We start from the raw sequence: 21,759 nt of genomic DNA on the forward strand, positions 1-21,759 counted from the left end.
GGGCGCCATCAAATGGTTTATCCACAACACGACTCCTTTCCACTCGTCCAACGCTGTTTGGGAAAGCTGGATAGCGGCCTCCCTAGCCAGCATGTCACGCACCTGCTTAGCATAAGCTGCCTTCCATAGCGGATCTTTCTCGAGGCGCTTTTCTGACTTCAGGAAATTCACCTCCACAGCGTTGCGGTTGTTAGGCAGGGTCGCATGGTCCTCCTTCCAGTGATATTTAGCATCCCAATGGGGCTTGTCACTATGATTGTCACTCAGCTTGAAGGTTAGACCTCCTCTGATGATCTCCAACTCTCTTTCATCAGCAAGTGACATTTCCTTCCCTCCAGGGGCGCACTTCCCGCAGCGGCACCCGCCACACATGGGATCACAGGCGGCACCAATACTGTCCCACTGCAGCCCTTTAATGATCTCAGTGTTGGATGTAGCCGTGGTACCGACCTCTACGCTGTTCTTTGGTTTTGGGCAGCAGTTACGGAGGACCATTACTCTCTGAGACTCCGCCCTCATGGAGCACGCAAAATGGGTCGATGAGAGTCGTGCAGTCACCTCCACATCTTCAAACAGATCTCGGTGTGCGCTACTGATGGTTTTCCCTAACAGACCATCCCACAGAACCAAGTCACCGCACCTCATCATTCTCTGGGGGGGCTAGACGACCCTCCCGGGTGCTGATGAGTAGCTCAATCTTTTCCGGGCTGATCAGTTCCCCCAGTTCGACGGAGACTTGGAAGAACTTCTCCAGGCGCTCCGAGTCCACGATGTGACCCACATTGGCAATATCTTCTAATCTACAACAAACCATCGCATAGAGTCGCCATGTCCCCTTCTTTGTGGCTACTTTTATGCTCACCAGGTATCTCTTTGTCTCTACTTTTGCCTCCATGTCACCAATACCATGAACAACTAAGGTGATTGGTTCATCAGGCAGACCAAGCCTCTCCGCTGCCTGGTGGGTGATGTAATTCGTGTCAGAGGCTAAATCAATGAGTGCTCCAATCCAGTCTCCCCTCTTGGTGGTGACATCCAACAACATCATGAGGACCGGGAGCTCCTTCAGACAACTTTCATCTTCCGAGCCTCTTCCAGCCCACAACTTTGAAGACACTTTGTTTGTGCAAGCCTTTCGAACAGCCTCCAGCTGCTCCAGGGACAGACGTAGGCCAGCAAACACAGCCTCTTGCTCTTCCATCGGGCCTCGGGGTTCTCTCCTTTTTTCCCTTTTGGTCCCTTGCCTAGCTGCATCTTTCCTAGTTGGGGTTTTAAGACACAGGAAGAAATGGTGATCCGATGAGGCATCACCCCTTCTGCATCCCACATTGTGACACAGAAAGTTTTTACTACACGGGTCATCCCTCCCATGGGAGTCCAGACACCTGGGACATACTTCTGTCTTTTTCACGTAAGCTCTCCGCTCTGACGGGTTGGCCTTTTTAAACGTCTTACAGCGGTTTAAACGCCCTGTATGACCTTCTTCGCCACACAAACAGCAAGGATTCTGTGACAGCTAACCTCTCGTCTTGCTCGCTATAGCCTTGGTGAACGAACGTCTCTCTATCCTCCGATCTGGTCTCTCTTTTGGTTTCAAGCTGCCCTGGTAGCATTAGACTGTCTGATGGATTGCAACTGCTCCAGTTGCACCAGAACTGTCTTCTGATCTTTCAGGAACTGCCATAGCTTATCAAACCGGTTCTGTTGACTGACATCGTTGACAGGATCACATCGGTACAAAAGCGACCTTTCTTTCATACTGTCCGGTAGCTTACTCTCAAGTGACCGGATCACTAACTGATTTTTTATGGCATCTTCACAACCTAGGTCTATTAGGTCCAACAGCGCCCTCTCTACAGCTTGGATCAACTGTAAAACCTCTCTGGGTTTGTTGGTGCGCACGCCTGGTAACTCCTGTAGTTCAAGTACAATGTCATCTGCTATCTGTGATATGTCACCATAACAATCCTCTAAAACCCGGAAAACCTCGCTCGCAGTACGGCAGTATGACAGCCTAAGTTCACATTTTACTGGATCAGAAATACTGTCCATCAGGTGGAATAGCCTGCACTCTGGGGAACCTGTGGGTTCCGCTAACGCTTGGAGGCTCCCCCAGTTACTCTTCCAGCACCAGTAGCTCCTCCTGTCCCCAAAGAACTTTGGTAGGCTCAGGGGTGTGAGTGCGATCCTCGTTCCGAGTGATCCTTGGTAGACGTGCTCTGTCCTGTCCCAGCGCCATCGGGTCTCACACCATGCATTCCTCAAAGCTGCTGTGGCGTGCTTGAGAGGCCAGGGTTGAACACAGGACTAACAAGTCCCTGGGATAGTGGTCCCTGTGGTGGCGCTTGAAGGGTTGCAATGGAAGGACTTGCAGCTCATGCTCCATCGGGGCCACCTTCATCAATGACCTGGTTACTACTGCCCACATCATCTCCACTGGTCGCAGCGGGCCCACTGGGCTTGCTACTGCTGGTCGTCACTCCACCGTCAGCGCCACCTTCATCACTGCCTTCACCTTCACTGCTAGGCCGGCTTCTAAGGTCGCTACTGTTAGGTTTTTGTATTGTTGATTGTCATTTATGCTTAGAAATATTTACTCATATATGCTTAGAAGTATATAATCATTTGTAGATTGAAAGAATGTCTCATCCTAGGAGGTCTGTAACAACTCTGTGTAGCATGAAGAGGGGAGTGCGTTCACTCCTCTACAGAGTGTTCTGGCATAGATCACACACCTCCTAGGAGAGGTCGTATCTTCTCTTGCTGATATATGGTATAGCAAACACACGTATATCTGTTTAAGTATAAGAGCCTTTTGTTCAGATGGACCCGCTGGACTCCTGGCACCAGCTTTGGGGAGGGTCTTCACAGGGTCACATCTTGACCTCACACACACACACACACACACACACACACACACACACACACACACACACACACACACACACAAAGGCAAGGTACTCTTTGTGTGTATGTAGACGTCATATGTTAATGAACCTATGCATATTCATGTAACCTCAATAAAAGAGCAGTGTTACGGGAGAACGGACGAGAGCAACTGGGTTCAAGCGAAGGAACGGCGCTTGTCCGGTTCTCTCCCATGCATGAGAAACATGAAGAACCTTGCCTACTTCGTGTCTTGCTTGCTGTGTAATTATATTGTCTTCAACGTTCCAGCGAATAGGTTCAAGCTACAAACCTATCAGCTACACCCAGATCTCCTTCTTCCATCTAGGGTGGTAGCCAGCACAACCATAGCTACTCTCCTCGTTTCCTTGAGCTCTTTGAGACAAGCGCGCAATGATCCCACGTATGCACAAACTCACTTAGAGGTTCCTCTCTGCCTTCCACAGCAGCGAGCATTGAATCAAACTGATCCTGTTTTATTTGACCTGTTTTTAGTGCCTCCACCTGGCTAATCGCATCTTTTAGGTCAACTCTTAGACTGTCAAACTGACCTGATGCACAGGTAGTGTTACTCTCTTCCCTGGGGTGGAGAGAAGCAGACCGCCCGCAGCAGCAGGGAGGCCCCACATTCCAGACCCCAATCGGACAGCCAACTCCTCCTCCTAGCCCCCCCGCCCCAACAGGCTGCAGAGAACGGGGGTGTGTGAAGACTCCAAACCTCCTTCCACCTGCTCATATGTAGTGTTGATGCATGTGTGTTCTAAGGTGTATTTAAAACCCAGGAGGGCATGGAGCTACCTGCCAGAGAGTAGCAGGTAAGCGCATAGCCCCTCCCAATAGCCCCCAATGTGTACGTGTATTTAAAATTGAGAGTTAGGCAACGACGCCAGGGGTGAAGTTGTACACCCTGATGGTCATCTGGATGCCGTGTAGCGTGCCCACCCCCAACTTAGACATTCACATTACTCACACTCTCATAACACATACATATAGGACTATGTGTTATGAGAGTGTGAGTAATGTGAATGTCTAAGTTGTGGGATAAAATTGAGGCACAGGCAGCCAGAAGGGGAATTGGGGGGTGGGGGATGTCTCCCCTGCACCCTGGTGACACACCTTCACCCCAAGGTGCTGCATGCATGGGTGATTGTGGTGGAGAGAGAGGGAGACAGCTGGGGATGGGGAGGGAAAGAAGGGGCAAGTGGCCCCTCTGTGAGTTGATCCCACCAGTTGAAGAGCCCCTCAGGTGGCTCAATGCACTGGCAGCACCCTGCGCCAGGGCTGAGCCCCCATACACCCACCCACCCACAACCCCGGTGACACACCAACCAGGACCCAAGACCCCAAGGCCCAGCTAGGGCCCCAGCCAGGAGACAGAGCACCCCAAGAACCCCACACCCGACCTGCACCCACCCAGGGGCAGCCAGGCTACCAGGTCAGTAACCCACGTCCGTCAGCACAGACCCTCCCCTAGCCCCGCTGCACGCAGCCACGAGGAAACCATCACCTAAGAGCCAACAGAGCCCTTAATAGGCCATGACCGCAACCCCGGGTTGAGCCCTCCAAGGAAAATGCTCCTGGGGAATCCCCCGATGCCGTAAGCCTGTCCCTACCCCCACACAACAGCGAAGGTGGGACCAAACTATGACACCCTCACTAGGTGATGGTGCTGATCAAAGGAGCCCAGAGCAATTGATCTGATGTGGTGGCAGAGGCTGTATCAAGACTAATGTAATCTATTAGATAATTTCTATATTGGTTAAAATTAAGATTATTTTTATTTTTCCAGTTCATGAGGATTGTTTTCTTGGCTATGCATAGGGCTGTGAAAACCATATGGGCTATATTCTTATCTGTAGTGACAGCTGCCCAACAAACACATTCTGGATTACCCCAGAAATTAAAACCGTCCTCAAGCAGAAGAGGAGGGCCTTCAAATCCAGAGACAAAGAGGAGTTGAAAAGGGTGCAGAGAGAGCTGAGGGGACTGATAAGGAATGGGAAGGACAGCTACAGGCAGAAGATCGAGAACCAGCTTCAACAAAACAACGTTGGCGAAGTCTGGAGAGGCCTCAGAACCATCTCAGGCCACAAACAGCAGAACTCTCTGCCTGGGAGGGATGTGAGGTGGGCAAATGAACTGAATCATTTCTTCAACAGATTTGATTCAGCCATGAGGCAGTCTGCAACATCGGCTGCAGACTCACCCACCCCCACTGCTGCTGTTCCACCTCAGACACTTCACACCTCCTCTATTCACCCTGCTCACTCCCCCCCACCCCCAACTGCAGCATCCAATACACACTCAACACAAGGCTCCAGCCTGTCTCTCTCAACCACCCAGGTTAGGAGGGAACTGAGGAGGATTAATGGCAAGAAGGCAGCGGGTCCAGATGGCATCAGCTCGAGGGTCGTCAGGTCCTGCGCGGACCAACTGTGTGGGGTGATGGAGCACCTCTTCAACCTGAGCCTGAGGTTGGGAAGAGTCCCACAGCTCTGGAAAACCTCCTGTGTTGTACCAGTGCCAAAGACTTCACGCCCCAAGGACCTCAACAGCTACAGGCCGGTGGCTCTGACATCCCACCTGATGAAGACCCTGGAGCGGTTGGTCCTGGCTCAGCTTCGGCGCCTAATAAGCTCATCACTGGACCCACTTCAGTTTGCCTACCAGCCTGGCATTGGAGCGGATGATGCCGTCATTCACCTCCTACATCGTTCCCTCGCTCACCTGGAGACCGCTGGAAGCACTGTGAGAATCATGTTCTTTGATTTCTCCAGTGCCTTCAACACTATTCTTCCCTCGGTTCTAAAGGACAAGCTGGTGAACTCTGGAGTGGACCATCACCTCACTACCTGGATCCTGGACTACCTCACCGACCGACCACAGTATGTGAGGACTCAGGGCTGTGTGTCGGACAGGGTCGTCTGCAGTACGGGGGCCCCACAGGGAACGGTTCTGGCTCCGTTCCTCTTCACCATCTACACTGCAGACTTCTCCCACAATTCCACCCAGTGCTTCCTGCAGAAGTTCTCTGATGACTCTGCAATAGTCGGCCTCATCACTGATGGGGACGACAAGGAGTACAGAGGTCTGACCCAAGACTTTGTGGACTGGTGCCAGCTGAACTACCTCCAGATCAACGCCAGTAAAACCAAGGAACTGGTGGTAGACTTCCGCAGGCACAAGCATTCTCCACTGCAACCACTGAACATCCAAGGTATGGACATTGAGGCTGTGGACAGCTACAGGTACCTTGGTGTTCATCTGAACAATAGACTGGACTGGACTCATAACTCAGACGCCCTCTACAAGAAAGGGCAGAGCAGGCTGTACCTGCTGCGGAGACTCAGGTCGTTTGGAGTGGAGGGCCCACTCCTGAAGACCTTCTATGACTCTGTTGTGGCTTCTGCTATCTTTTATGGCGTGGTCCGCTGGGGCGGCAGCATCTCTGCTGGGGACAGGAAGAGACTGAACAGGGTGATCCGAAGGGCCAGCTCTGTTCTAGGATGCCCTCTGGACCCAGTGGAGGTGGTGAGTGACAGGAGAACGGCGGCTAAGCTGTCATCCCTGATGAACAACATCTCCCACCCCATGCAGCAGACTGTGACAGCACTGAGCAGCTCCTTCAGTGGGAGACTGCGGCACCCACGGTGTGGGACGGAGAGATTTCGCAGGTCTTTCTTCCCCACTGCTGTCAGACTCCATAATAAAGACTTTAACTGATCAAGCACACACATCCATACATATGCAATAATACTGTATATAGTATTTTATTTTATTCTATTCTGTACAGTTGTGTACTGTATTTATTCTTATTGTATTCTAATTTTTGCCTCATAACTTTTGCACTGTCCACTCCTGCTGTGACAAAACAAATTTCCCACGTGTGGGACTAATAAAGGTTATCTTATCTTATCTTATCTTATCTTATCTTAACTACACACCAGATAAGAATCCGCTGCACCCTTTCCCCATCCACTCACACTAACTTGCATTAACATCTGTTTAACTTACTAGTATCAAATCGCATCTTAAGTGTGATATCATAGCAGAATTAACACCGTCACTCTCTGTCAGTGGTTTTTTTTCCGGGTTTTTTTTTCTTCTCGCTTTTCTCTCTTTTTCCGCTTCTTGTTTTTATGCTGCTCACCCTTGTCCTTGGTTTCTTTCTTTATTTCTTTCACTACTTTGATCACCTGCTTCCACACTCATCCACAAACAACATCCTTTATTTCGACACATAGGCACAGCATGATCACGCACAGTCATGCGCTCAACGGCAGCACATTTACATCAGTCAGACAGCGCACACAGACCTATAGGATACACACACTTAAGCCAAGCCTACTCATATTAGTAAATATGCAAACACAAAGTCAGACTCAGGGAGCATCTCACCACACATTTTTTCTCTCTCTCCTTCTCTTTATTTATGAACAAGTGATGTATTCTCTCCACCTGGCTAAGCGACGCACACAGCATACATCCCTAGTTATACACAAACATCTATGGGTGCACTAAGGTTTGTTACATGGAATATAAATGGAGCTGGCTCCAGAGAAAAGAGGTTAAAAATATTTAACCAACTCAAAAAACTACAGGCAGATGTTGTCCTATTACAAGAGATCCACAGACCTCTTAGAGGTTCGAATGAACTTAAAACACCTGAGTTTCCTAATGTGTTCTCAGCTTGTTATAATTCTAGAGAAAGGGGAGTAGCAATTTTAATACATAAAAATATTAATTTCATGGTACTCGATACAGTTATAGATCCAGAGGGCAGATTCTTAATCATTAAACTATCTATACTTGATAAAAAGCTATGTATTGCAAGTGTATATGGTCCAAATGTTGATGATCCCTCATTCTTTCACGGTTTTTTCAGTGCACTCTCTGAACACTTAGATGGCACACTTGTTCTTGGAGGCGACCTCAACCTTGGACTAAATGAAGACATGGATAGGCTCAATACAGCAGGAACTCAGCGTAATTGGCAATCCACAAATATAATCAAACAGTATATGAGCGACTTTGGTCTTTGCGATGCATGGCGCTCCCTTCACCCCAACAGTAAGGAATATACTTTTTTCTCACATGTTCATCACTCTTACTCTCGTCTGGATTATTTTTTGGTCAGCAGCTCACTGCTGAGTGACATTTCAGACACTGAGATTCACCCTATAGCTGTCAGCGATCATGCTCCTGTATCTTTAACACTAATGCACAAGAATAATACTACGCCAAGAAAAAACTGGAGATTTAATATATCACTACTTAAAGATGAAGACTTTATTAAATATTTTAAAAAAGAGTGGACTTCATATTTGGACTTTAATGACACTCCCAAAACATCAGCTTCTGTTCTATGGGAAGCAGGGAAAGCTGTGATGAGAGGTAAAATAATTCTCATCACATAAAAAGAAAAAAGAAAACAAAAATATTCAGGAATTAGAAAAAACCATCAAATCACTAGAAGAAGCCTACGCGTCCCACCAAGATCAGGAAACATTGAACAAAATACGCGAAGCAAAACTAGAATTAAATGAGATAATTGATAAAAAAACAAAATTCTTAGTACAAAGACTACGCCTAAAAATTATGAACATGGTAATAAATCAGGTCAATTTCTAGCAAACCAGCTAAAAATAAATAAAGAAAAAACAACTATATGTGCTGTTCAAGATTAATCTGGGAACACAATATATGATCCGATACAAATAAACAACATTTTCAGGGATTTCTATAAAACATTGTATTCACCACAAATAAACCCATCTAAAAAGGAAATTGATCAGTTTTTAGACAACATAACTCTCCCAAAATTATTAGACTCTCAAGCAATGGCACTGGATTCACCACTGACATCAGGTGAACTCCAGGAAGCCCTGATAAGTATGCCCAATAATAAGGCTCCAGGTCCAGACGGCTTTCCTGCAGAATTCTACAAAGAATTCTGGACGATTCTAGCACCAGTTTTCTACAGAACGTTGTTGGAAATTAAAGAAAAGGGCAGACTTCCATCAAATATGAATTCTGCAAACATTAATCTCCTGCTAAAACCAAGCAAAGACCCTGTATATCCCTCAAGCTATCGTCCAATATCCCTTATAAATGTAGACCTTAAAATAATCTCCAAAGCTCTCTCGAAGAGACTGGAGAAAATAACCCCCCTCTTAATTCATCCTGACCAAACTGGTTTCATAAAAGGTAGGCACTCATCAACAAATACACGTAGATTAGTTAATTTAATAGACTACTCATACAGTAAAAACATTGAAACTACAATATTTTCTTTAGATACAGAAAAAGCATTTGACAGAGTTAACTGGAAATTTCTATTTGCAACTTTACACAAATTTGGTTTTGGATCCTCTTTCATAAACTGGTTAAAAATATTATATAATTCCCCAACAGCTTGTGTCAGAACAAATGACCAGACATCCTCCGTGTCCGTGAGCAGGAAGTCCGTGGGGATAGCGAATGGGCCAGATGATGCACCGAGTGATCCAGTTGAGCCGGAGGACAGGCAGGTGGCAGACGCCGAGTCGAAACCACTGTGGGGTGACTAACGGACTGGCGTGGAGCATCCGTCAGCGCCGGGTTAAGTAGATCTTCATGTAATCACCGCGATGGAGAGCAGGGCCCAATTTCAGGAAGCCGGTTTAGAAAACTCAGAGTGAAAAACGATACTCAGGGTTGAGTAACCCCGAACTGTCCAACTTGGAATATTCGGTTTCAGAAAGGCTGATAACAATAAGTTCAGTTGCTTTAACCCCAAGTTAAGCGCGCGCACGAGGATACATAAAGCCCTGATTAGTGGAGCACAGATTAAGCGAGTCACCATGGAGACGGAGGGAAAGAAGGCGCGGTCAATGTATTTTACAGCGCTTGAGGCCGAAATTCTGATGGCAGCATATGCCGATAACATGCAAATTTTGCGGAAAAAAAGTAACGCAGCCTCAGCTGCAAAAGAAAGAGAGCATGCATGGCAAAACAAAGCAAAACAGAGTCAGTGCGTGAGTGTTAATTTAAACATTGATCTAGGGATTTCCACCCATTTAACACGTTATTTTATTATATTTCATTTTATTTTTTATTTTATACATTTTATTTTGTGATGTGATTTGAGTGCAGGTGCAACCCAACAAGCCCCAAACGTTCCTGGCAGCAAGTAAAAATGAAATATAAAAAAAATAGTCCAAACAGGTAAGGTGTAATTGTATTATGAGCCATAGTGCTTGGTCTGTTTGTCCGATGTAAATCAATTGCAGTTAGAGGCTACATTAATTTCCCCTCTGTAAGCTTATTGAAATTATCTGAGCACATTACAAGTACATATTTGCTTACTCTGTATGCTCAAATGTGACCCGTTATAGCCAACAGAAAAAAAAAGCGGAGGCCCGAAAAACAGGTGGGGGTCCTCCACCACCACTCACAGAGGCTGAGCAGTTGGCTTCCACATTTGTGATAATGTTGGCAGCATCACACATGATCTTCACAGTGCAGAGAACACAAATTAGCATCCATTACTATAATGAAATAATTTGTTAGTTTGAAATGCTACAGGGAACTATGTACCTGCACATTAATGCTGTGGAAAGACTTCCTGTTCACATAGTCTCCTTCATTTACTGAAGGAGCAATGATTGGAATGTGAGTGCCATCTATACAGCCAATCACGCCTGGGAACCGTGAGAATAAATGTAAAATTTAAGTAGTAGTTCAAGTATCACCACATCATGAATTAAGTTTTGTTCATCCTGATACCTGCAATTTTGTGGAATCCCTCTTTGATAAATTTTGTGGGTCTATGACCGGGGAACACCACAAACGAGTACAGGAGACATTTCAGTGCAACTGTAACATTCCTGACTGCCCGACAGACGGTAGCCTTGGAAACGTGCTCAGCGTCACCAATATTATACAGAAAGCTCCCGTTTGCAAAAAACCGAAGTGCAATACAAATAATATGTACAGAACTGAGAGAATGTCCGCGATGTGTCACATGAGCAATATTAAGCCTGAGGATGTTATTCAAATGAATTATAGATTGTGCTGAAAAACGGTAACGTTCACACAGAAAATCATCAGGAAATGATAAAATGCGCTCTAATCACTCTCTCCCGGCGGAGAGCTCTGTGGAGAATTTGGGCTTCAACATCTACTGGCTCTTCAAGGAGGGAGCACGCCATGTCTGACACTTCCTACAGTCAGGTTTCCGACAAAGAGGCGGAGAAAGTCAGGGTTAGTTGAAGTAAACCTGCTAGGGGGCAGGTTAGCTTCACGGAGTGTGTCGTCATAGTAACTCACTCGGAATTAATCTAAACTCGCTTTGTGAAACCGAAAACCCAGAGTTTTCGTTAACTCAGGGTATACTTACTCAGAGTTTGCACTAAACCGGCTTCCTGAAATAGGGCCCAGGTGTGCCGGTGATGGCCCAGCCCGGGGGTGTGGCTACCCGAGCATTACGCATTCCACAGACACAGGACCACGGACCATGACAGAATTAGAACGAAAACAACGGAATTTGAATGAAAACAACGGAATTAGAATGTACAAAACAGAGTTTGAATGAAAACAATGGAATTTAAATGAACAGAAAAGAATTTGAATGAAAACAATGGAATTTGAGTGAAAACAAAAGCATTTGAATGAAAACAAAGGAATTTCAATGAAAAGAACGGAATTAGAATGAAATGAATAGAATTTGAATGAAAAAAACGGAATTAGAATGAACAGAACAGAATTTGAATCAAAACAATGGAATTTGAATGAAAACAACAGAATTTGAATGAAAACAACAGAATTTGAATGAAAACAACGGAATGTGAATGAAGACAACAGAATTTGAATGAAAACAATGGAATTTGAATGAAAACAACAGAATTTGAATGAAAACAACAGAATTTGAATGAAAACAACGGAATGTGAATGAAGACAACAGAATTTGAATCAAAACAATGGAATTTGAATGAAAACAACAGAATTTGAATGAAAACAACAGAATTTGAATGAAAACAACGGAATGTGAATGAAGACAACAGAATTTCAATGAAAACAATGGAATTTGAATGAAAACAACAGAATTTGAATGAAAACAACGGAATGTGAATGAAGACAACGGAATTTCAATGAAAGCGATGGAATTTGAATGAAAACAACAGAATTTGAATGAAAACAACGGAATGTGAATGAAGACAACAGAATTTGAATGAAAACAACGGAATGTGAATGAAGACAACAGAATTTGAATGAAAACAACGGAATGTGAATGAAGACAACAGAATTTGAATCAAAACAATGGAATTTGAATGAAAACAACGGAATGTGAATGAAGACAACAGAATTTCAATGAAAACAATGGAATCTGAATGAAAACAGAATTCTAAAACAAACATTAGAATTTGAAAAAAAAAGAGTAGAATTAGAATGAAAACAACAGCATTTGAATGAAAACAACGGAATTTGAGAACAAACAATGGAATTTGAATAAAAAGAGTAGAATAAGAATGAAAACAAAAGTATTTGAATAAAAACAACGGAATTTCAATGAAAAGAATGGAATCAGAATGAAATGAATAGAATTTGAATGAAAACAACGGAATTAGAATGAACAGGAGCCCGTTCTTCGTACCTCGCTAAGTAAGTTAGCTGGATTAGATTGTTGACGATTTCGCGTGATCTTGGATCGTTCGGTTCCCCGAAGCTCATCCGGGACTTGCTGCCATAGCAACAGAGCCGTAAGCGTAAACCTGCTCGGGAGCAGGTTTACTTTATGTAAACAGGATTAGATCGCGGCCACGCAGGTATGTCCGCTTCATTTATACGAAAGCAACAGCGATATTCCACCACTGTTTCACCATAAATAAATAACATCAATGTAACTAAAGATAATGCAGCACCTGATCCATTTATTGATGTCACACAGATACATACAGGTCATTTCCTAAAAAAGGGAAATGTACTATTAACATTCTATTACATGTATGTGATTATTATAGATGTAAGTCATATTTCAGAGTAGTAATAGTAAATTACTTCGTGTAATCAAGATGAGAGACCACGGCTATAAAAGCGAAGGTGGATTTGGGAAGCCTGTCGCAGCCATGTCCTGTCCATATACGCGAGCCACCCATTGTGGAAGGTGCAAGATTGATAAGGAGAGTCCTCAGAATTCAGCGTATATTGCGGGATAGACAGGATCCTTTAGCTCAGCGCGACAGTGTGCTCATAGAGAGATATCGATTTTCCCGTGAGGGTATTATTTACTTAACCAACTTGTTGACGAGGGGGTGCAGGACCACCACCTGTCTTTTTTTGCTGTGCCCTTTTCTTGGTTGCTGTTATGAACAAACAAACAGATTATTTCAGGGTCTCTTTCCAAGAGACGAAAAGCAATATAAGTGATAAATATTACCATTCTGTAGAATATTCTTATATTTCACTTTTACCTGTTCCCATGTTCTAGTGGGTGCTGTTGTGGCTCTAATGTGTAAGGGGATATAATATAACATAATATAATATAATGTAATATAATATTGGATAATATAGTGTAATATAATAAATCTACCCTACCGCCTACTGGTGTTGGCCAGAGGGGCCGATGGCGCGATATGGCAGCCTCGCTTCTGTCAGTCTGCCCCAGGGCAGCTGTGGCTACAACCGTGGCTGCTTCCACCAGTGTGTGAATGTGAGAGTGACTGAATAGTGGCATTGTAAAGCGCTTTGGGTGCCTTGAAAAGCGCTATATAAATCCAATCCATTATTATTGTTATTATTAAATCACTTACGAGTTTAATTTGTCAGCAACTTTCTGCCAGCCCTCTCTCCTTGCTTTTGCAGCCTTTGCAGTGTTCCCTTGCGTTTTAATTAAACTCTGAAACTCCTGAAATCCCTCAATCAAGAGTTCTTGCTCTGCTGCCGAAAAATACCGAGCGCTCTCCTTCGACATTTTCGCCGACCAATCAGAGGGTTGCCGATCAATGTTTCTACTATCGATGCGTAGCCCCTTTTATGACACCCAGTGATCTCACATTACTTCATCCAGCTGTACTAATCGTCAACAGCAGGTGTGTTCGGAGAACCGTGATAGGTTTTGTATTGTTGATTGTCATTTATGCTTAGAAACATTTACTCATATATGCTTAGAAGTATATAATCATTTGTAGGTTGAAAGAATGTCTCATCCTAGGAGGTCTGTAACGGCTCTGTGTAGCATGAACGGGGAGTGCGTTCACTCCCTCTACAGAGTGTTCTGGCGTAGATCACACCTCCTAGGAGAGGTCGTATCTTCTCTTGCTGATATATGGTATAGCAAACACACGTATATCTGTTTAAGTATAAGAGCCCTTTGTTCGGATAGATCTGCTAGACGCCTGGCACCAGCTAGCACCAGAGTCTTCACAGGGTCACACCTTGACCTCACACACACACACACACACACACACACACACACACACACACACACACAGTATTCTTTGTTCACATGTATACCCATGTAGACGTCATATGTTAATGAACCTATGCATATTCATGTAACCTCAACAAAAGAACAGTGGTACAGGAGAACGGACGAGAGCAACTGGGGTCAGGCGAAGGAACGGTGCTTTGTCCGGTCTCTCCCGTGCACGAGAAACATGAAGAACTTTGCCTACTGGTGTCTTGCTTTGCAGTGTAATTATATTGTCCTCAACGTTCCAGCGGATAGGTTCAAGCTACAAACCTATCACACCGGATTAGTGAGCTCTCGGTTAGCGCGATGATTTGGTCTTGGATGTGTCATTTGATCTTGGATGTAGTAAGCCACGTACGAAGAACGGGCCCCAGAACAGAATTTGAATGAAAACAATGGAATTTGAATGAAAACAAAAGAATTTCAATGAAACAATGGAAGTTAAAAAAAAACACAACAGAATTAGAATGAAAACAACGGAATTTGAATGAAAACAACGGAATTAGAATGAAAAGAACAGAATTGGAATCAAAACAATGTAATTTGAATGAAAACAATGGAATTTGAATCAAAACAATGGAATTTGAATAAAAAGAGGAGAATTAGAATGAAAACGAAAGCATTTGAATGAAAACAACCGAATTTCAATGAAAAGAATGGGATTAGAATGAAATGAATAGAATTTGAATGAAAACAACCGAATTTGAATGTATAGAACAGAGTTTGAATGAAAGCAAAACAATTCTAAAACAAACAATAGAATTTGAATAAAAAGAGGAGAATTAGAATGAAAACGAAAGCATTTGAATGAAAACAACGGATTTTCAATGAAAAGAACGGAATTAGAATGAAATGAGTAGAATTTGAATGAAAACAATGGAATTTGAATGAAAACAACAGAATTTGAATGAAAACAACAGAATTAGAATGGAAAAACCGGAATTTGAATGAAAACAACATTATTAGAATGTACAGAAAGGAGTTTGAATGAAAACAACGGAATTTGAATGAAATGAACAGAATTTTAATCAAAACAATGGAATTTGAATGAAAACAACAGAATTTACCTGTCTTGTTCTCATGTTGTTGCTAAGGATTGTCTCATTGCACTGAAGTCACACTGGGTTAAATATTTACACTTGGGTTTTAAGGGGTATTTTTTTTTTTTTTTACGGGTTGTATGGAAGCCCCAAACGCAATTTCATTGTTCTTTGACAATGACAATAAATAAATACTTGACTTGACTTGACTTGACTTGATAGTTGAATTTGAATGAAAACAATGGAAATTTAAAACAATCAACAGAATTAGAATGAAAACAACAGAATTAGAATGGAAAAACCGGAATTTGAATGAAAACAACATTATTAGAATGTACAGAAAGGAGTTTGAATGAAAACAACGGAATTTGAATGAAATGAACAGAATTTGAATCAAAACAATGGAATTTGAATGAACAGAACAGAATTTTAATCAAAACAATGGAATTTGAATGAAAACAACAGAATTTGAATGAAAACAATGGAGGTTTAAAACAAACAACAGAATTAGAATGAAAACAACGGAATTAACATGAAAACAATGGAATTTGAATAAAAAGAGTAGAATTAGAATGAAAACAACGGAAATTGAATGAAACAACGAAATTAGAATGTACAGAACAGAGTTTGAATGAAAACAACGGAATTAGAATGTATAGAACAGAGTTTGAATGAAAGCAACAGAATTCTGAAACAAACATTAGAATCTGAATAAAAAGAGTAGAATTAGAATGAAAACAACGGAATTTGATTGAACAGAACAGAATTTGAATGAAAACAATGGAATTTGAATGAAAACAAAAGAATTTGAATGAAAACAATGGAAGTTTAAAACAAACAACAGAATTAGAATGAAAACAACGGAATTTGAATGAAAACAACGGAATCAGAATGTACAGAACAGAGTTTGAATGAAAACAACGGAATTAGAATGAACAGAACAGAATTGGAATCAAAACAATGGAATTTGAATGAACAGGGGTCCGTTCTTCGTACCTCGCTAAGTAAGTTAGCTGGATTTGATTGTTGACGATTTCGCGTGATCCTGGATCGTTCGGTTCTCCGAAGCTCATCTGGGACTTGCTGTCATAGCAACAGATCCGTAAGCGTAAACCTGCTTGGGAGCAGGCTTACTTTATGTAAACAGGATTAGATCGCGACCACTCAGGTATGTCCGCTTCATCTATACGAAAGCAACAGCGATATTTTTCCATAAATAAATATTATCAATGTAACTAAAGATAATGCAGTATTTGATTCTTTTATTGATTTCATACAGATACATACAGGTCATTTCCTAAAAAAAGGGAAATGTACTATTAATCATTCTATTTCATGTATTTGATTATTTCAGATGTAATTCATATTTTAGAGTAGTAATAGTAAATTACTTCGTGTAATCAAGATGAGAGACCACGGCTATAAAAGCGAAGGTGGATTTGGGAAGTCTGTCGCAGCCATGTCCTGTCTGTATACGCGAGCAACCCATTGCAGAAGGTGCAAGATTGATAAGGAATGTTTGAATGAAAGCAACAGAATTCTAAAACAAACAATAGAATCTGAATAAAAAGAGTAGAATCAGAATGAAAACAAAAGCATTTGAATGAAAACAACGGAATTTCAATGAAAAGAACAGAATTTGAGAACAAACAATGGAATTTGAATGAAAACAACAGAATTTGAACGAAAACAACGGAATTTGAATGAAAACAACGAAATTAGAATGTACAGAACAGAGTTTGAATTAAAACAATGGAATTAGAATATATAGAACGGAGTTTGAATGAAAGCAACAGAATTCTAAAACAAACAATAGAATTTGAATAAACAGAGTAGAATTAGAATGAAAACAAAAGCATTTGAATGAAAACAATGGAATTTGAATGAACAGAACAGAATTCACTTCCTGTTTGCCATTCATGTCACTTCCTGTTTGCCATTTGTTTGAAAGTTGTGTTTTTATCGTGTCCTGTGGATTTTTGAAATTTGGCCATCAATTTCTGGAGCAAAGACTACTCAAATTGTTGGAACTTTTTGTACAACCCTGTCTGGATTACGACTTTGATACATGATATTGGACTGGACTAACGGAGTTAACGAGGTAATTGCAGGCTAGCCAACACGTTACCAGGCTAACAGCTGACTGAGGAATCAGCTGACTGAACCTGCTACCAGGGTAACCAGATAAAATGGGGCCGAAGAGGACACCGACAGCTGAGGAAGTCGAGGACATTAAAAAGTCTCTTGACTTCATAATGGAGGAAATTTCTACTATCAGACTGCAGCAGAAAAATATCATTGAAATTGTGGAGGAGGTAAAGCTCCTCCGCATCCAAAATGCCGAAAAAGATAAAATAATTGCATACCTGGAAAGTAAGGTCGCTGAGAACAAACAATAGAATTTGAATAAAAACAACAGAATTTGAGAACAAACAATGGAATTTGAATGAAAACAACAGAATTTGATCAAAAACCAAAGAATTTGAATGAAAACAACAGAATTTGAATGAAAACAACGAAAGAAGAATGTATAGAACAGAGTTTGAATGAAAGCAACAGAATTCTAAAACAAATAATAGAATTTGAATAAAAAGAACAGAATTAGAATGAAAACAAAAGCATTTGAATGAAAACAACGGAATTTGAATGAAAACAACAGAATCTGAATGAAAACAATGGAAGTTTAAAAGAAACAACAGAATTAGAATGAAAACAACGGAATTTGAATGAAAACAAGGGAATTAGAATCAAAACAATGGAATTTGAATGAAAACAAGGGAATTAGAATCAAAACAATGGAATTTGAATGAAAACAAGGGAATTAGAATCAAAACGATGGAATTTGAATGAAAACAACAGAATTTGAGAACAAACAATGGAATTTGAATGAAAACAACAGAATTTGAATGAAAACAATGGAATTAGAATGAACAGAACAGAATTTGAATGAAAAGATCAGAATTTGATCAAAAACCAAAGAATTTGCATGAAAACAACAGATTTTGATCAAAAACCAAAGAATTTGCATGAAATCAACAAAATTTGAATGACAACAACGGAAGTAGAAAGTACAGGGCCCTGTTTCAGGAAGCCGGTTTAGTGGAAAATCTGAGTAAGTATACCCTGAGTTAACGAAAACTCTGGGTTTTCGGTTTCACAAAGCGAGTTCAGATGAAGCCTCAGTGAGTCACTATGACGACACACTCCGTGAAGCTAACCTGCCCCCTAGCAGGTTTACTACAACTAACCCTGACTGTCTCCGCCCCTTTGTCGGAAACCTGACAGTAGGAAGTGTCGGACATGGCGTGCCCCGTCCTTGAAGAGCCAGTAGATCGTGAAGCCCAAATTCTCCGCAGAGCTCTCCGCCGGGAGAGAGTGATCAGAGCGCGTTTGGACATTTTATCATTTCCTGATGATTTTCTGTGTGAACGTTACCGTTCTTCAGCACAATCTATAAGTTATTTGGATAACATCCTCAGGCCATATATTACGCATGTGACACATCGTGGACATCCTCTCAGTTCTGTACATATTATTTGTATTGCACTTCGGTTTTTTGCAAACGGGAGCTTTCTGTATAATATTGGTGACGCTGAGCACGTTTCCAAGGCTACCGTCTGTCGGGCAGTCAGGAATGTTACAGTTGCACTGAAACGTCTCCTGTACCCGTTTGTGGTGTTCCCCGGTGACAGACCCACAAGATTCATCAAAGAGGGATGCCACAAAATTGCAGGTATCAGGATGACCAAAACTTAATTTATGATGTGGTGATACTTGGACTACTACTTAAATTTTACATTTATTTTCACGGTTCCCAGGCGTGATTGGCTGTACAGATGGCACTCACATCCCAATCATTGCTCCTTCAGTAAATGAAGGAGACTATGTGAACAGGAAGTCTTTCCACAGCATTAATGTGCAGGTACATAGTTCCCTGTACCATTTCAAACTAACAGATTATTTCATTATAGTAATGGATGCTAATTTGTGTTCTCTGCACTGTGAAGATCACATGTGATGCTGCCAACATTATCACAAATGTGGAAGCCAAGTGGCCAGGCTCTGTCCATGACTCACAAATATTCCGTGAATGTACACTGAGCACAAAATTTGGACATGGTGAGTTGAGAATACTTTAAAATATATAAAGACCAATTGCTTCAGGGACAATTGAACTGAAGTGTATCCTTCTGTCTTAGGAGAGTTCACTGGCTACTTGCTTGGTGATAGGGGGTATCCATGTTTACCCTATTTGCTTACCCCTTACCCTGACCCTGAACCGGGCCCACAGCAGCGATATAATCTGGCTAATTGCAGGACAAGAGCCAGAATCGAAATGACTATCGGAATGCTTAAGGCCCGGTTCCAGTGCCTTCAAAGACTCAGGGTCACCCCAGAAAGGGCATGTGACATTATTGTGGCATGTGTGATTCTTCACAACATTGCCACAATTAGAGGAGAACACTGTCCTTCTGAACCAAACATCAGCAGTGATCCAAACCATGAACATCCTGACCCTCCCACGGACATACAAGATGGAAGCGCAGTCAGAGACACCATATGTCACAATCATTTCCTTTGACCCATCACCTCAACATGTTGAAAGAAGAATAAACAGATTTTTTGTTCAACTGGCTTTATTGGTCGCCTGTGTTTCCTGTACACAAAGTATTAAAAGATGTAGACCTCATAAAGTGTCTCTGTTGCTTCCTCCTCTGTAACAGCTGTCAATGTTTCTTCATTATTTTCCTGTAGTAAAGAAATAAACAACATTGCTGTTCTACTGTAAACTCATAATCTGTGGAGTATTACTCACAACTGCATGTTGGTCTGGCTCAACAGGAGGCTGCACCAGATGCAGTACACCACCACCATCAACTGATAGAATATGAGGTTTATACAGGTCACTTATAACTTACAAGGGACCAAATGGCAATTAACAAACATACCAATCACCTTACACTTCATTGTCATTATGCTCTCAAAGACAACCAAGACTGAGGGAAGGCAAAATCAGTAGGAAAATAACTTCACTACAAAATAATCCATTATGGTAAAGAGTTTATCAAATGAATGAGTAGCACTGCAAAGGTGACTGTGAAGAAAGGATGTATGCACATCATGTATTATTTTGAATTTACCCCTTATGTAGGCACTTGTGTCTTGCGGGGTTATTGCCTCAGAGGATGTCCCCGCAGAGATGCCTTCGGCCACAGGGCGCCCACTGTTTTGGCTGAGGGCCAACTGCTCAGCCTCTGTGAGTGGTGGTGGTGGAGGACCCCCACCTGTTTTTTGGGCCTCCGCTTTTTTTCTGTTGGCTATAACGGGCCACATTTGAGCATACAGAGTAAGCAAATATGTACTTGTAATGTGCTCAGATAATTTCAATAAGTGCTTAAAGAAAGAAAATTAATGTAGCCTCTAACTGCAATTGATTTACATGGGACAAACAGATCAAGCACTATGGCTCATAATACAATTACACCTTACCTGTTTGGACTATATTTTTATATTTCATTTTTACTTGCTGCCAGGAACGTTTGGGGCCTGTTGGGTTGCACCTGCGCTCACATCACATCACAAAATAAAATGTATAAAATAACAACTAAAATAACATATGATAAAATAACGTGTTAAATGGGTGGAAATCCCTAGATCAATGTTTATATTAACACTCACGCATTGACTCTGTCGGCTATGTTTTGCCATGCATGCTCCCTTTGTTTTGCAGCTGAGGCTGTGTTACTTTTTTTCTGAGAAATTTGCATGTTATCGGCATATGCTGCCATCAGAATTTCGGCCTCAAGCGCTGTGAAATACATTGACCGCGCCTTCTTTCCCTCCGTCTCCATGGTGACTCGCTTAATCTGTGCTCCGCTTATCAGAGCTTTATGTATCCTCGTCCGCGCGCTTCACTTGGGGTTAAAGCAACTCCGCGTTGATTGAACTAATTGTTATCAGCCTTTCTGAAACCGAATATTCCGAGTTGGACAGTTCGGGGTTACTCAACCCTGCGTATCGTTTTTCACTCTGAGTTTTCTAAACCGGCTTCCTGAAACAGGGCCCAGAACAGAATTTGAATGAAAACAACGGAAGTAGAATGTATAGAAAAGAGTTTGCATGAAAACAACAGAATTCTAAAACAAACAATAGAATTTGAATAAAAAGAGTAGAATTAGAATGAAAACAAAAGCATTTGAATGAAAACAACGGAATTTCAATGAAAAGAAAAAAGTTTGAGAACAAACAATGGAATTTGAATGAAAACAACAGAATTCTAAAAAAAACAATAGAATGTGAATAAAAAGAGTAGAATTAGAATGAAAACAAAAGCATTTGAATGAAAACAACGGAATTTGA

At 42.1% G+C, this 21,759-nt stretch overlaps 1 protein-coding gene across 1 annotated transcript in view; it reads right to left on the minus strand.

Moving 5' to 3' along the window:
- Window positions 1-2,375: 2,375 nt before the first annotated feature.
- The window catches only part of LOC146629868 (uncharacterized), a 62,577-nt gene continuing 43,193 nt past the window's right edge, over window positions 2,376-21,759 (minus strand). The window contains exon 4 of the mRNA XM_085355377.1: window positions 2,376-2,547. Coding sequence (XP_085211503.1) covers window positions 2,376-2,547 — 172 coding nt within the window. The remainder of the gene's footprint in view (window positions 2,548-21,759) is intronic.

This window comes from Diplotaxodon limnothrissa, linkage group LG6 (assembly GCF_057381915.1).
Source record: "Diplotaxodon limnothrissa isolate DT_005_m linkage group LG6, D_limnothrissa_male_GT1.1, whole genome shotgun sequence".
NCBI lineage: Eukaryota > Metazoa > Chordata > Actinopteri > Cichliformes > Cichlidae > Diplotaxodon > Diplotaxodon limnothrissa.